The following is a 17,237-nucleotide window of genomic DNA, read 5'->3' on the forward strand; positions in this document are numbered from 1 at the left end:
AAATTAGTCTTTTAGTTTTTAGTTACAGGATGAAAAGAATAGAATTTGGTACTAATGGCTTTCTTTGTTCTTAAAAAGGAAGTTTTATGCTTTAGTGTGTTTCTTTCTGATCATGGAATGGAAATTGCATCAATTTGTACTTAGCTTTTGTCTTTAATGGTTGATTCTAGTGGCACAAACTACATATACAGTTTCAATAAATCCTCTGAACCTATATGATTTGCACATTGAGCTGAGAAGATTCCACACAGACGGTATGAGAAACCAAAACTGTTGTTCTCCCGCATCTTCTGTACATTAAATGAATGACAAGCTTTTGTGAACTTGGACCAATTAAAGATAATGAAGGACTCTTCCAGTACGTGTCGCCAACCTCCTCCTCCCCTTGGGGCCGGTGCCAATTTTACTGAGTCAGTCTTTTTAGATGCTTTTGAAAAGACTCCGCCTTTACTGATGAGATAAGATGGTTGCCACAACATCTACCATGGTGACACTTCAACAGGTGACTGCAGTCAAAGAGAATACCACAAATCACCATGGAACATGAACAAGAATATTCTAAAGGTTATACAATCCCAATTCTCCAAACAAGGTGGACATTCAAAACAAAAAAAGAATATTTCAGATCGTTAAGGCAAACAAAATGTCAAAATGTGAAAGACATTGTACATGTCAGATCACATGCAGATACATATTCCTCACAGCTGTAAAATGATTCCACCTTTGTTGACCCATATCCCAGTTAAGCCCATGAGCCTCTTAAACGTAACACCTTGACACCACTGCATGCTTGCAGGAATAGAAGACAGAAATGATGACTCAACATATTTACCACCCAGTGAGGTGCAAAAAAAACTCCACATCTCATGCTGAGCCAAATTTCACACAAACATAAAAATGTGCATGTCTAAACAAAAATAGATTTTTAAAGCTTTAAAAACAAACAAACACAAAGGTGCAACAATACACTATAAGCTGAAGACTGCACACATACATTCTTCTGGCTAACTTGTAACCTAAAGGCAACCCTTAATGAACACTAATACTAAAGCAAATTGGGCCCAGAAGATCAATAAATACTTATCCTTGTAATATAGCCACCACGTTTCAAGATGCTCATTTCCTGAATGACAGATATATGTTTTTATTTACTGTACAGTGTCAGTGCGGCCTGCTTCTCACCAAAAATGAGCTGATTCCATCTGCAAGCCTAAGGAAGTACTTTTATACTTTGAATGGAAGTTAATATGACTATCTTTAAAACGTTATTATAATAATAAGAATAATGTCTGAACTCTAAATTGTGTATTTTAAAATATCCACAAAATCATTGGATTGATTCCAGTTCCAAGTAGTTCAAACTAAGTTCAAACACTAATAAAAACGCACGGCAATGCCAATGTTTACATTTTTGCATTTAACTCTGGCGCCCTCCTCGGGCCAAATGGGAAAACTGCTCGAGAAGCCTTCATTATTGGGAATCAACTCCACGAATAACTTGTTTAGAACTTCTTAAATATAATTTTACTGTCAGCCAATTTACATTTCACTACATTTAGATGTATTTTTAGAGATACGTTCAATATTTACTGTAATAACATTTACATACAATACAAAAGACTTACTTTAATTTGAATTTATTGTATTTCATACTCAGTTGTTTTTGCTCAATTGTTGAGGCTTTCCTCTAAGTGGCAGCATTTGAAAAGACAACCTCTAAGTCAACTTTTTTTTTTTAAATGGGCAGACGAGAGTCTAGTTTATGTTAACGCCTACCAACTGTGTGAACAGAGCGGAGGAGACCCAGGGAAGGAAGGGAAGGAGGGAGGGACCTTCCGAGCTCGACTAGCCCCGGAGAGAGGCACTTCGCCCGGACACACAGGAGCCCAGCACAGCGGGGGATTGGAAAATGGGAGCAGTGAAGTGAACTGGAAAAACGATCTCCAAAAGAGCGCGGAAACTAAGTGAAAGGCAAGTCAAACTTTGAAAAAAAGCGATCTGATCTGCATGACTTTCTTTGTAATTCCTCTTTTTTTGTGTGTGCGTGTTTGCGCGTGTGTTAAAAGTTTGCGTTTGAGAGGTCCGGTGAAAAACAACAACAACTAAACTAAACCAAAAAAAAAAAAAAAAAAAAAGCCATCGGGGCTCAGTAGTCAGCTCAAATTTCACTTTCGCCTGTGTTTCATTGAACTGAGCGGACAAATGATACCCGCAGTTCGGATAACTTTATCAAGCATCATGCGAGACGGTGATTGACATCCGCTTGGGGAGGTCGACGCGTTAGTCATCAGATCGTCGAAGGTGATCTCCATCGAGACGCACGTTCATGTGTTGTCTGCTACGTACAAAAGAAAAGATCGGATCTCAAAAATCAGTAGATTTTGCAATAGGTTAAATGCCTGAAGAATGTAAGATCGTTTCTTAAGATGAACTACTCTGGTCAAACTAACAAGTATGTCACTTCTAAAGGACTACTTATTCATTTATATATTGATGATTTATTTGTCTGTTTGTTGTTGTTAATTGTGCACTATGGGGTGAAAGCTTTAAATCTAGTTTTAAAAGCATTCAATTCAATCAATTATTTTATTTTAGGTGTGTTATTAGAAAAACGTGCAAAATAGATGGAAAAGGTTGATTAACATGAACAGTCATTCAAAATCCATGCAGTATTACTCGTATTGCTTTACTGATTTTACTTTTCAACATGGTGGACTAGCATTTTGTCCATCTATGTGAACATTCTAAGGTCTGAGTTTGTATTTTGCCTCAGGCCTTTAAGCGGTGTGGAGTTTCCATTCTCTTCCTATGCTTGCATGGCTTTTTACAACAGCCCTTTCTATTCTTTTGTCAATGTTGCTATGTTGGTCATTCATTTGTCCATCTCCTGGCTGCTGAGCCTGATTAAAGAGATTCTACTCTTATTTTGGCATGTCCCAACACCTGATGAGCTGAGTGAAGATGCTGTCCGATATCTGAATTGCACTTCAAAACAACCTAAAATGACAAGTTATCAATCAAATGTGTCAATGACATCAGTAGTAAATGAAGATTAAAATACCAGATGAACAAATATTGAAGAAAAAAAACAAGACAATTTAAAACCATTTAAATTCTTGAATAATGAGTTAATTGTTGGTGTTTTAGAGAAGTGAGAAATTTGTCTTTTCACTCTCTTTTAGTAGAAAGGCGTGGGAAGTGAGAGGATGTCAGGGCGTTCTTTCTTGCAGACTTTTGCTGATTATTCATTCAGTCAGGTGGAAGGGAGGGTTGGATGGTCTCACTGCTCGCTGTCCTTAGCGTGCATGTGTGCTCAAGGCCTTCTGGTGTTTAGAGGAGATTTATTAGTTGGGGGAGAAGAACACCTGGAAGGGAACGTTCAGAACCTTGCCAGAACAGATGGAACAAAGGTTGAAGGAACGATGAACACGGACGGCTTCCAACACAATGAGCTGCCACTGTCATGTTTCGCACTTTCTGTTTTACGGGGAGTTTCCTGCGGTAAAAAGTCGGCCTCTGGTCTTTGTCTTTTTTTAAAGGCATTGTGTCTGACCAAGCCCTTCCTCTGTAATCTCAAGTTCAAATGGGGTCATCAATAAATGTGTGGGCATTAGATAGTAAAATCAAAACTTTTGTCATGTAATTGTCAGGCTCTTAAACAATATTTTTACTCCATCAGACAACTACTGTGGTTAACATCTTCAATTTGAAAACTACTGTTGTGTTGTAAAAGTCCTAAACAAAAGGCATGTAAAAATCCAAAGGCTCACTCTTTTTATTCCAGCTTTGTGGAAAGAGGTTGTAATAATTACAAGAAAGAACCTTTTACACAGTACACACATCCAGGAGTCATTGAAGTTCAGGGGTCAAATGAAACACTACACAGAAGTACTGGTCGAGGACTTTGAGCTACACTGAATGTTAAACAAGTAGTGGCCTTTTGTCAGCCCTTTACATAATAGTTTGTGTCAATGATCCCAATACTAGTCTAGTAGTCTAATAATTTAGTGCATTGCAAGCCTACTAAGCAAATAATGTTGATATAATGGGACATTTCTGCTAACGCATTGCCTGAAAAAGACATTTCAAAGCATCTAAAGCCAAAGTGATACTTTGCTATGTGTGGTGATTATTTCGCAACCAAGAGAAGTTACTTTTATCTGTGGCCTGCTGGGTATTGGCAGGACAGATCCACGCTGACTCTTTATTTCCCCTTGTTACACATCTCACATTCTCACATCATATTCAGTGCAGTTTAGGTTTGGGTACTGTCTCTAACTCGATCTTTGTTCGAAAACCCAGAAGTAAACGGAACATCATAATCAAGTCTGTCAGTTTTTTGTTATGTTTTTAATGAAAATTATTTGCTAGATAAGAACTGACCTAGAACAGAATGGCTTGGAATGATGAAGCAGATTATTTCAGTAACTGTTTGTCTTTTTTTCCTTTTTTTTTCTTCCTGTTTTGCTCTCTGGCCATTTTGGTTTAGCTTTTTCTTAGGGCTAAAATATTTTAATACCTTGTGTGGTCCTTTTAATAAAAGCAAATGTACGAAACCTCCTAGGTTTATTATAGTTTAATTTTGTCATTTTGTACTAATCATTCCTCAGTCAGGATATGGCAACATAGATATCAGAGTATTTTTTCCAAATATTAAAAGGTAAAATGCAACATGAAATATTGAAATAATGAATCCCATTTGAAGAAATAGAAAGATTTAATTGCATTTCACTTTGTAAGTCAAATAATGTGCTATGTGTGCAGAGCATAATGGCGTTCTCCCTTCGGCTTGGCCTGCTGGTGCTGCTGGCGCCCATCCCTTCCACTTCGGTCAAGAACTGCCACCCTGGCTGCCACTGCGAGGTGGAAAACTTCGGCCTTTTTGACAGCTTCAGCCTTACCACAGTAGACTGTCGAGGATTGGGCCCAGGCACCTCAATGCCTGTGCCAATACCACTGGACACCGCCTATTTGGACTTGTCCTCTAATTCAATGGGCCCCCTAAATGACACCATGCTGGTGGGGCCGGGTTACACCACCCTTGTGAGCTTGGACCTAAGAGACAACCACATTACAATGGTGAGTAAAACCTCACTTATTTTATTTTACAGTCCAATCCATTGTGTCAGAATTGTTTTCACAAAAATGCCAAATTTATTTCTTTAAAAAAAAAATAGATATATATTTCTGTGTTTTTGCTACAGAGTAGCCTCTCACCTGTCGAATGTTTTACAGGTAAGCCCCAAAGCTTTCTCCAAACTTTATTACCTGGAAATACTGGATCTAAGCCACAATGAACTGGAAGTTCTCTCACCAGGCTGCTTCTTTGGCATCCCACTGGCTGAAGTGGACCTGAGCTACAACAACTTCCAGGAGTTTGACTTGGATGCTTTTGCGTTTAAAGTAAACAGCAAACCAATTAGCGTGGATCTGTCGCACAATAACCTTGAGTCCATTTCTTTAATGCCACCTGGGAAATTTGTACACATTCAAAGGTTAAATCTCACTGCAAATCGTCTTTCAAGTATACCAAATCTGACGGGACTTGAGATACTGAGATACCTCAATCTGGATCGAAACCCCATCGTCACTATTAAAGAAGGAGACTTGGCTTACTCAAAAGATCTGGTTTACCTATCCCTCAGCAACCTTCATGAGCTTCAGAAAATTGAGGCACACAGTTTTAAAAGTCTCCACAGCCTCCAAGTATTGGATCTTTCCAACAATCCCAAACTGAAGACATTAAACCCGTCTGTTTTCACCAAACTGAAATCGCTACAGGAGCTGAATTTATCCGGCTCTGGAGTGATGTCCTTGCCAAACAACATGCTCTCTCACCTCCCCAGTATCAACAGCATTACATTAGGACAGAACATCCATTGCTGGAGGACCCAGAAACAAGGACAGTTTCACCGGCAGCTGGGTCAAACTAAACACTACGAGGTGCTTAACTGTAACCGGAATGGCGTTGTTTTGTGATTCTGTCAAGACAGATCAGTCTTGGTTCTTTTTTACCAGCGCTGTGCCTTCAAGTGCACCCCCTTCAAGCTTTAAGAGGATTTCTTTGGCCTTCATAGACAAAAAAATAATGATGAAACCTAAAATAGTATTTTTTTCTAGCCACTTTCTTCATTTAAAAAGAAACAATGGGAATCTTGTTGCACTTTTGTGTATGCCACAGAAACAACATGTCAAGTTTTCTTAACAGGAAATTTCCTCCACCACCACTGACCACATTACCACTACATCAAAACTTCATTTTATCAATTTTGAATATGTGAGCGCATTATACTATTTGCTTAGCGTAAGCTATTTTATCATGAGTTCATACATTTTAATTATTCCAGAAAATTACCACTATCTTGGATTAGGTCATCACAATATCACTAGAATTTACATCCCACGCACCCAATACACTTCCCCTATTTTTTATTCATTCAAATTTGGGAGGCTTTCCAACGCCATGTTTTTCTCTCTTTATTACAGTATCTTTATTGCAGGAGTTTTAATGGGGTTGCTTGACAAAATGGTATAATCATTCATAATTTCCCGTGGTTAGGTTTGCTTGGATATTGACATTTGTGGAACGACTTAATCAAGTGAGGGAAAAAATAGGATTTTTTTTCATCTTGAATGTACTTCAAAACGTTTGCAAATGTCCAATTTTTGTGCTGCTTTTTGTGCAAGTTAGTCGCACAACCCTTGACACGGTTGTTACATTAATGTAATGACACATCTGTTGGGCTATGTATCATACAATGATTTCCTGTGGATCCAAGAAATGACCAAACTGATGACTGCTTGTTTGAATGTTTACAAAATACGTAAAGATGTGAGATCCCGGATTCAAAATGGTCATTATCTTTATTACAATCAGATAGTTAAATAAATCTCTGGAAAGATTTATCTTTGTATGGACTTTTAAAATTCTGCATGAATTTGAGAAGATGAATAAATACTTTATAAATTAAGAGTTTTCTCTTGTTTTAATGTTGCACTTAGTCATGTTAGGTGTGTTCATATGGCAAATTCTTGTTAAAGAAAAACAAAAATACAAGCGGAAAGACTTGCGTCACCGTCCACGCTATATTTATCATTATAACGTCTGCCTGAGTGTCTTGGCCCAAAGCAACAGACTGGGTGTGTCCTAAATAGCAGTAATGTTTTGCAGATTCTATCATTATATTCTATCTATACTACCATTGGTTTGTAACTCACGTTTGTCATGTAGCTTAAGTTTTGTTAAAAAAAAAAAAAACACAACCAAATGTGAATTTGGCGTCATCCCGACACATTGAGTGTTGCCCTGGTGATATGTGGCATGAATAATGCAATTTTTATGAAATGTCGAAAAAATTAAATAAGAGTTGTCTGTATGTTACTCATTCCAAGTTGTGAAGGACGAAGTATGGAAAAGGCTTTAGAAACACTAAAGTGGGCAGTGGGAATTGGAGTGGAGCATGTTCCCCAGCCAGTTTAGGATAGTACTGTGCTAAAGTGACAAGCAAAGAAAGAGGCTTGTATCAAGAAGAAAAAAGTCCTGCCACACAGAGCAAACATTCACACAATGCCCTCTTCTCTTCAACAAACACACTTGGACCAAAAGGAAAAGGGTCTCCCATTGGCTTTACAAATTATATAAGAGTTTGGTGCTTTTGACATCTTTATAGAGTTCGTTCTCAGAGCTTTAATTTATTTAAATGCTTTTGTTTGTGGGTTTTTATGCAAACAATTAACACTGCCCTCATTCGTTTCCCACTGGAGTGTGTCTATTTGTGAAAGTGGCTATTCTCTTGCATAGGGGGGAGGCAGTTAAGTGAGCCTTTAGTCGATGACCCCATTGCAGATAACACTTCCAGATGTGCACCTTTACTTCTCAAGCACTTGCGTGTTCGGAATGAAGTCGACCATCCATCACAATCTGTCCCCCACAGCACATTTTCTCAGTAAAAAGTCCACATATAAGCAAAGTCACTTGTGGAATTCAACAAACTGACAAAAATATCCTGCTATATGCAGGACACTTCACTTCATTCAAATGCCTTTTCCTTTCAACCTGTGCAGCTTAAAGTAGGATACTTATTTGACCAGTTTTATGGAGTTGCACCTGAACAGAACACTTTAAATCAGGGGAATTAATTCATAGAGGGCCACAGTGGGTGCAGGTTTTTAGTCCAATCGAATATTAGGACATGCTTTAACCAACCAGGTATCCTATAAGTGTATGCAATTGATTGCAGTCAGGTGCTGCTTGATTAAGCAGAAACATCATTTGTGGTGGTTCGGTCTGGACTAAAAACAACACCCACATCGGCTCTTTGTGGAATTATTGCCCATCCCTTTGTCTAAAGTATTTTTGAGAGTACCTGCTGCATTGCAAGATTCTACAGGTAAGCAATGTTAATGTCTGAAGGGATTGCTATTTTACATAAATATTTGATATGCTGTCAACTTCTGTCATTTTCTGACTTTAATTTGACCCTTGACATTTGGAATTGATGAGTTTAATTCAATTGTTGTTGTTGTCTTTCCTTTCTTGGCACATTTTTAGCTACTATTAAAAAAAGAAAGTCCATAATAAAAGCTACTTCAATGGAAGTGTATTCCAGATTTTGACCGCAGTAGACTGCACATATCCATCACCTTTTGTTTTTTGATTTTGTGTGTAAAATATAGTGATTAAACCACCATGGCCCAACAAAACAATGAAATGACCACTAAGTACAGAGGATTCCAATCACTGAGAACTCTATAAGTGAGTGCTAAAATTTTGCAGTGAATGAACAGAGAGCCAGTGTTTCACAGTCCACTCATGTTTATTCAAACGTCTTGTAACGTCTAATTTTGGTGGTTATTTCACAGCCTGATTGACAGGCATTGAGAAAAAAACAAGAGGTCTTTTCTGCTTACTCCCTGGGGACAAAGTTGAAAGTGGGTCAAGGCAAAACAGCAGTTATTTTTTTTAACCAAGTCAAATCACTGATACAGCACCGGCTTGGTGTGGGATCACAGACAGATTGACAACACTTCCAAACAAGACCGAACATGAAATTTTATCCTCTTATTTTGCACTCTTGCAGTGCAAGTAAGTGCTTTCAGCGAAATGTAATTAGACCTCACTTGCCAAGGTCCTCAGCAGCTTTGTAATGTTCAAGTGGTCTCTTCTCTCTACCACTACAAGAATTTATTTAATTTCTTTACATTTCAGATAGCTTTGTTGGTTATTTTCATAAATCATTTACAATTAAGCTGCACTGTACCCTTGCCATTTCAAGAATCTCTATATCTATTTGATATATATTTAAAGTGATATCCTATGTACATAACATAACATATTTGTAAAACTTTTAATGAGGGTTTTGCCACATATGCTTCCAATTTGTTGCTAGGCAGAATCCACAAGCCTCAACGATAACAGCATCGATGGGCAATGGGAATATTGGTATATGCCAGCCAAACCCTTTAGGCTGTTGGAATGAGTCTCCAAAAATAACAGCAGCTCTATAGTCTAATTATACATCCCCTTTTAATGTTATAAATCTAGACTATCTGGTAGAATGACATTAGCGGTAATTACTCTTGGAAACTAAAGCACACGCTGCCTCGGCAGCACAGAGGTGACAAAGGACGCAGATGGACTGTGTCAGCAGAGCTCAGACTTTTTTTTTTTCCGTTTGTCTGGCAAACAAAAGCTTGGCTCATCTTGCACAGCACAAAGATCAGTTGTTGTTCTCAGATCCAGACTGCCTTTTAACTAAATTTGAATAGAAATAATGCTACTCAATCCACTTAAACCTTTAAAATTATGATATTATGATTTATGACATTTCAAGCATTCATGTGAAGGGAAAAATGAGCAACCTATGAACCTATTGTATATTAATAAGTACTTGAGGAGTACTACAGTAGCAATTACGGTAAGTAGACACTGCAATTTACAGGTAATACAAAGTAGATATTACAATAATACTAAAAGGAAACTTGAGCAAAATATTTGGCAATAGTTAGATAGATTCTTGTATGTCAATCTTATTATGACATCTGTAGCAATTTTTCCAGCAAGTATTCTATTTTTGTAATTCTTTTCTCGGTCTTGGGGAAGTTCCTTTTGCCCGCCCTCTTTGCAATGATTGTCCAGAGGAAAGACGTTCCATCAGCACATTCTTGAAGGGATTGCTGCCACCATACTTGGTCAATCGGACGCATTTGTGAATGCACGGAAGATCACAACATATTTAAGAAATATATCTATATTAATTTGAGCTATATGAAGAAATTTAGAACCTTTTCTATACAAACTTTATAATTGAGACCCCAAAGGTGGGAACACTACTCATGAAAGAATACTGTTACTATCCTGTTACCTAATACTGTTACTCATTTACTCGCTTAAAAAAAATCCAAATGTAGTGGGTAAAAAATAGAAAATAAAAAATTGGAATATGAGAAATCAAATATCATTCCCCAGTATAACTTTAATGTTTTGTTGGGTTCTTTTTACCCATAATTGTTTTTCTTCTTTGCTACTTTTAAATGTGCATAGCTTGCATAGATATTCATATGCTGTGGCTGACTTACTCCCTGAACATTTTACAACATCTAACTGAGACAACCTCTTGTACTTTGTATTTTGTTTAAATTTCAAGTGCATTTTATAGCCCTAATCTCTCTCGTCAAATTTGTATAATCTGCACATTCTTGTATCTGCAACAGCGATTACAAATGTATGTCAATCTATACATTTTCTATACATCTTATCCTTATCTACTGTAGGAGTCCAACATTACTAGTATCATATTGGCAAGCAAAAGTTTGAGCATTGGGCAGTTTCAAATAATCCACCTCTCTTTCTGTATGCTGAACCAGTTGCGTTTAACTCAGTAAAAAGGAAAACAAAAGAAGAGTTTCTTGATTATCCAGTCCACTTCTTTAAAGCACAAAGGTTTATCAATAGTGCCATCAAGCAGACATGATGACTAACATGCATGTTGAGGCACAACAACAATAAGGCTTGTCATTCAGTTTAATTCAATAGAAGTGTAGCCACTTAATGCGGCTCTTCTATTGCAAATTTACCAATGACTCAGATTTTTTTCTTGAGAAGGTTAACTGCTTTTTATCTATACTCTTTTAAAGAACAGTATCTGTCCAGTCATTTTATTTACACTATTAGTTTGCGTCATTACATCCCACATGAATGAGTTCCCAGGAATGACATGAATGTAGTAAAGAACCAGTTCTACTGTACTCGCATAACCATGTGGAATTTATTAGAGATTTATTATAGTACATTATGTATTGAAAAATTGTGTGTTCAGTATAATTGTAGAGTATTAATACCAAGTGGTGCTCATTTTTTCTCTATTCTTATTATTAGTATTTATAACTTAGAATTACATTTTGCCAGGTTTACACAACAATGCCATTTTCTAAGTGATTTTAATCATCCTTCAATGGCACAAACCTTTCCTGCTTTGTAATTATAGAAAAATAAAATATTCACTCCATTGACCTATGAGCAGAGGTGTATTTTCAGCTAGAAGACAAACTTTTCGGAAATGAATAGAGGGTCACATATGTTTTGATTTTGTGGCTAATGTTTGCATCATCATCATCTATCCTTTTTGTGACCTCAGAGGGAGTTTCCAAGGTTTAAGCGGAGTCATTGTTATGATTCAATTATTGTCTTTTGTCCACCATCTGGTTTTCATTAGCTGACTCAGGGCGGGATCCTGCAAAGTTTTTTCCCCCAAAGATGGTTGCTTTAAGTCGCTTCCTATTGCTTTTCTCTTGTATCTGTATTAACTTTGGCCCAGTCTACTAAAGCTCATACTTGAAGAACACATAAGCAAATAAAGTTTCAAATGTATGAATACATAAATGAAACACAATCATGTGATTGACCTTTGGATTATGACATTTGAACCGAGATGCCCCCAACACAGTTCCAAATCTATTGCTACACTGTCAAATATTTTAAAATAATTTGAATCAATATATTATAAATTGACCAAATTAACCTGCAACATTGACAATTCATGTTATGTCCTCCTTAATACTGTATAAATTGTTACATTGTCGCCCTCTGGTGTAAAAAGTAGATTTATACGATCCCTCCCAATAAAATATATAAATATCACTTTTAATTTAATAATAGTGTGAAGACATGTGTGAACCATAACCTTCTCGCGAACTTTTATTAATATCTATCAACAAATATTAACTTACCTAAAAAGTGAAACAGAATAGACAATAAATCAAAAGAATACATATATACATACAAAGGTACTGTAGTACCAGAAGTTAATAGGATATCTAGCAATATTGTAATTAATATATTCATTTTTCAACTCCATAATTCCTATGTATTTCCATTTTATTCTGTATTGATTGAAGATAACTTCAGCACCCAAGAATAAAGTTGGTTCTCAGGATCCGCATGACCTTTCGTGACCTGTAATTGTACTCGTACTGCTTGTTATCATGGAAGAAATACAAGAATCCTGGGGGGAAAAAACAGTAAGAAAAGTGACTATTGAGAAGAATAACTTCATAAATTGAGTTTTAGAGAGAAGTCAGTGAATACCCTGATAATCAACCGCAGCATCAAACTCGTCGTCCATCCCAGGAAAATCTGTCTCTATGGCTCGTGGGTAGTCGCTATCCATGGTTCCGCTTGCTTCATCATAACTGGGAAAAGCAAATATGGTAATTTTTGGTGAATGTCTAAAACAATACACACACTCTCTCCTATTTTTAATAAGATACAGTAAGTAAAGTACCTCCAATACTCCTCTTCATGAAAGAAAAGAGTTTTTCCTGTGCTTTTGATGTAAACTGCTGCATCAATATTCCTCACACGCTTGGGAAGTCCTAGTTTGTGTATGTACTTTGGATAGCCATCCACAAGGTTATATCCATTCAGAGCCCACATACGGATACCTGACGAAAAAAAGCAAGGGTTTATATAGTTTTTTAATGACATTATTTTCAAAATTTTAACCTACCACTAAAAATGATGACTCGGTCATTCACTGGGTTTTCATAGGCTGCATCTATCTTGCTAGGGATGGATGGCCAAGTGGATTTGATCAGTATTTGCTGGGGTTCGGGCATCTGTGGGTGGATGCGCCAGTAAAATCTGGGAAAAAAATGACACATTTCCAATGTTTATGTGCATTTTTGGACCATAGTTGGGATCATGGACCAACTCACTTGTCTTTAAAGATGATGGTTTCTCCTCGAAGTTCCGTAGTTGCATCAAAACTCAATTCAGGGTCACATTTTTCCGGTGCATCTGGCTTTGGCTTGACTTTTTTATGGTCAGGATTTGGACCTGTAATTTCAACAAGATAAATTGTTGAGAAGAAAAAAAATCAATCTTGTTTTGTCACGCATATAATGATGCAGTGCTCACCGTAGAGGGCTTGGATGCCTTTAACGTCATCCTCAGCGAGCGGATACCCTTTAGCGTACGTGTAGATGGGGTACATGAGCGCCCCGGAGTCAGTGGAATGCGACATACCAAGGGCGTGGCCTAACTCGTGTGCTGCCACGATGAACAGATTGTACGCTGTGTGGAGGAACATTCACTTTAGTCATCTTGGCCTTTTCAAGGAAATGTCATCTTCATCTTAAAGATTCACTACCTGATGAATCTTTGCTCCAGTGCTCATCTTCATCAAAGTGGGTGTCTCCTCCAATGCCATTGCCCGGAGGGTAAGCATGAGCCAGCAGTCCGTTAGGACCATCGAAAGGGTTGTGGTCACCATGTTCTGTATGGTTAGTATAAAAAAGGATTAGGGCCACTGAAGAAATAAAGGTATTGACTTTAAAATCAGAATTCTGACTTTATTCTCCCTTTAGTTTTAGTCAGAATTCAGGATTATGGGAATAAATTGAGTTTTATTAACTAAAAATCTAGCTTCACAAGTCACTTGTATAAATAAATTACTATGTAAGAGTTATTAGATGGTACCTTTTCTTCCAAAGCTGATCATTATATCAGCATTTCCATAGTACTGCTTCTTAAAAGTCAGTGGCGTTACAGCAGACCACGCATTGAGAGCATTGCGGATGGCTCGGTCCACATCTGGCTTTCTCAGATCTGGAGTGTAATTTATAATCCTGAAATAAGTAGAAAATGAATGATGAATCCTAATATCAATATTTCTCCCCAAATATATGTCTGGTGGCAGACCTAAAAGTCACTAGGTTATTTTTCCATTTGAGGTGCTGAGGGAAATGGTTGTATTCTCCAATATCGGGCACACCACATCTTGCCTGTGTCATCAGATCTACGGTGTTGTCATCTAGGTCACCTGTCACCTGCGTACATTGGCAGAAACGTCACAAGGCATGTTTATGGCCTTTGTTTAACCCAAGATTAGGCCTAGTTATTCATCAAATTAATGCATTGATTTTTGTGTGAATGGTTATACATTATTTCAGTTCCTTACCTGAAGTTTGAAGAACTTTTGCATTTCCCTAAGCTTGGATTTAAAGTCGTCTGCTTTACTTCTCTGAGCTCGCAGACCGGCTGGAAGGCCATAGAAATTCCGAAGGTACCTCTGAAAAATGATAAATTAATATGAATGTAGTTAAAGTTGGGGATCTTCAAATCTTACCTCAGCGAGAACCCGCCTGTCTTTTTCCTTGGCGAGCAGAGGCCCTGCCAGCGATTGAGCGGCCAGTGGCAGCAGCAGCCAAAATAACATCTTGCAATCATTGACACTATGCCTCCCTAAGGGGTATTTATAATGCTTTTAACTCCTCTTTTTTTCCTTCAGGGATCCAAGTGATTCATGTAAAAGCACCTAGCCACTTCCTCATGGGTGACGAAAACATGCTCGTGTTTGTCTGAGCGCCTGCTTCTGAAGTGTGGCGGGCTGACTCAATTAGTGGCCCAAAACATACTGCAAATGTCAGTGGCGAAACAGGCTGATGTTGCACTTTGTTTTGGGACATTATGTCGATGTGTAGTGTTGGAAAAGTTAATTTTCTTTACCAATTTGTTCTCCCCAAAACCATGACATTTTCCCATCAATTCACTCTATAGGAAGTGTATCTTTAACTTTACAATTTCCAAAACAAGGACACCACATCAGAAATTCACTGTAAATTGTACATCTATTTAATTTTATGACTAATTAATTCATGGAAATATAGATTCATGCTTCACGCACTTTATATTTTGTTACTAAAGTCGACTGATTTAAGGTAACATTTTAGACCTTTCGCTTCCTTACATTTTTACCATGAGTATCAAATCTACACTAGAGCTTTTACACTTTTGCTTAATAGTTTGGAGCCTTTCCCAGCAAAGCTGACTACAGCCTAAAACTGTGGTAAACCTCATCAATCAATCACACGGGAAGACACCCAGGCCCATTTTTCTAATTAGGCCCTTGAACCAAACACAGTTCATGAACTTTTTGAGGGACTTTCTCGCCTCACTATTGCATGAGTTATTGGAATCTGAATTCATCCAAATACAATAAACGGGCAACCTGGACACTATTTTCTCCAATGATGAAATTCTAATGAATGCGTTACAATGCACTTTACCAACTTGTTTTATTTACCTGCTGGGATCTGGCATCTGTTTAACTTAGAATGTTTCCATGGGCATTGATAGCACATTAGAAAACCAATGCTATAGACACAGTTAAATAATATATATACATATATATTTATATTTTTTGGGCAACATCTCTGCTTTCTCGGTGCTGTGTGGATTGTGTGACTCATTAAGGGGAAGTTAACAGTCAGGGGGAATTTGTATGGCATTTAAAAATGGTCCCTGACAAACACACACATGTTCTGGACCTATGCACGTGTTTATGTGCGACCTCTTTTCTGCAATGCTGGATGATATTCTTGCAGCGCATTGTGTTTTTGCACAATCAGTAACAAGATGGTGACAGATTTGGGGAGCTATAACTGTTACATGATTAAATCTGCTAAGCAAGCACACAAACAAAATACGTTTAGGAAGGTTTATTGTGCATATGTCTGACATAAAACACATCAAGACAACTCTTGATTTAGAAACTAGGTTACTATTGTGGATTTTGTATATCTTTTCTTATTCTTTTGTATTTTTTTTTCAAATATAGTTTATATTTTTGAATGATTTGAAATATTTTATCTGTACTACTTTATTTTTCATTCAAATATGTCAACATAGTTTCCAATAACGGTCTCCCAAATGCACTCTATGCCCTCAAATTATGACATGATGAAATAAAAATAAACAAGGTTGTGGATTTTGCTCCATCACCATGGCTAACATTCACTGAGCTCTTGTAATTTCCATGCCTCAGCTTTTTCTGCCAAGTTGATGACTCTAGACCTGAAACAGTTTCCCATATGCCCTTTACTTAACCCCTTTCCTAATTCACCACCTAAAACTCCCAAGTGTGCAATATGCTTGCCTGGTAGCTAGTTTTGAGAGCACAGCATGACCAAGGTGTTGCGTGATCATTATCACCAATTTTTCTAAAGTTTCTGTTAAAATTTCGCTTATCTGGACTCTGTTAACATATGCACTGAAATAGGACAATTTTCCAAAACTTGGACGTTGGGTTTGTTCATTCATTCAATGAAAAGGTTGCATGATTTTTTTGGCCCCACAATTCTAAAATGTAAAGATTGAAAATGTTAATGTTTATTAATCTGACAGACTGGAACCAGGTAGCTCGCGGACCGGTGGTTGGAGACCACTGTTCTAGAGTACAGTATACCTTGAATAGGTAACGTTGAACGAAAAAACGTATTCAAAAAGTACCACAAGAGGACAGCAGAGATCAAAATATGAAGCTGCACAGAAAATGTACCAGCTGATCATAACAGAACATCTCATTTTCATAAAATCCAAATAGATTAAATTATGGACAATATTATCACACTATCACTTTGTGCTTTTTTGTTTCTTGGCTGATTATTATTGACATTACTGCACCATTATGTGAAAGGCATCAACCGAAATTACCGTTTGAAGTAATAGTGTAGCTAAAAATAGTGCAGTAGTAAAGTCATGATAAGTAAATACATAAGTATGGCAAATAATCAACATGAATACCTGCAAGGTTATTAGGAACAAAGGCCCAAATTACTCCAATTTGACCTTGGTTGTCTTTGCAATGGTTCTCAAATGAATATTAAGAAGGTCTACCAGATGAACCAACCAGTGAGTGATTTTACTATTTTATACTGTGGTGGCATGCTTGTGTTGT

At 37.3% G+C, this 17,237-nt stretch overlaps 2 protein-coding genes across 2 annotated transcripts; one reads left to right on the forward strand and one right to left on the reverse strand.

The window, feature by feature from the left end:
* Positions 1-1,787: 1,787 nt before the first annotated feature.
* On the forward strand, positions 1,788-6,971 carry tsku (tsukushi small leucine rich proteoglycan homolog (Xenopus laevis)). The gene is made up of 3 exons (XM_077723178.1): positions 1,788-1,971; positions 4,765-5,079; positions 5,236-6,971. The coding sequence occupies exons 2-3, from the start codon at positions 4,771-4,773 to the stop codon at positions 5,977-5,979; spliced, it is 1,053 nt and encodes a 350-aa protein (XP_077579304.1). The 5' UTR covers positions 1,788-1,971; positions 4,765-4,770; the 3' UTR covers positions 5,980-6,971.
* A 5,431-nt stretch (positions 6,972-12,402) lies between these two features.
* mmp13b (matrix metallopeptidase 13b) lies at positions 12,403-14,724 on the reverse strand. Its single transcript, XM_077722541.1, has 11 exons — positions 14,628-14,724; positions 14,460-14,570; positions 14,201-14,328; positions 13,979-14,127; positions 13,650-13,775; positions 13,418-13,573; positions 13,216-13,336; positions 13,008-13,141; positions 12,783-12,942; positions 12,587-12,690; positions 12,403-12,503 (listed from the first exon to the last, which is right to left on the reverse strand). Exons 1-11 carry the CDS (start codon positions 14,715-14,717, stop codon positions 12,403-12,405), a joined length of 1,380 nt encoding a protein of 459 aa, XP_077578667.1. The 5' UTR covers positions 14,718-14,724.
* Positions 14,725-17,237: the final 2,513 nt, after the last annotated feature.

Source organism: Stigmatopora nigra, chromosome 8 (assembly GCF_051989575.1).
Source record: "Stigmatopora nigra isolate UIUO_SnigA chromosome 8, RoL_Snig_1.1, whole genome shotgun sequence".
Taxonomy (NCBI): Eukaryota; Metazoa; Chordata; class Actinopteri; order Syngnathiformes; family Syngnathidae; genus Stigmatopora; species Stigmatopora nigra.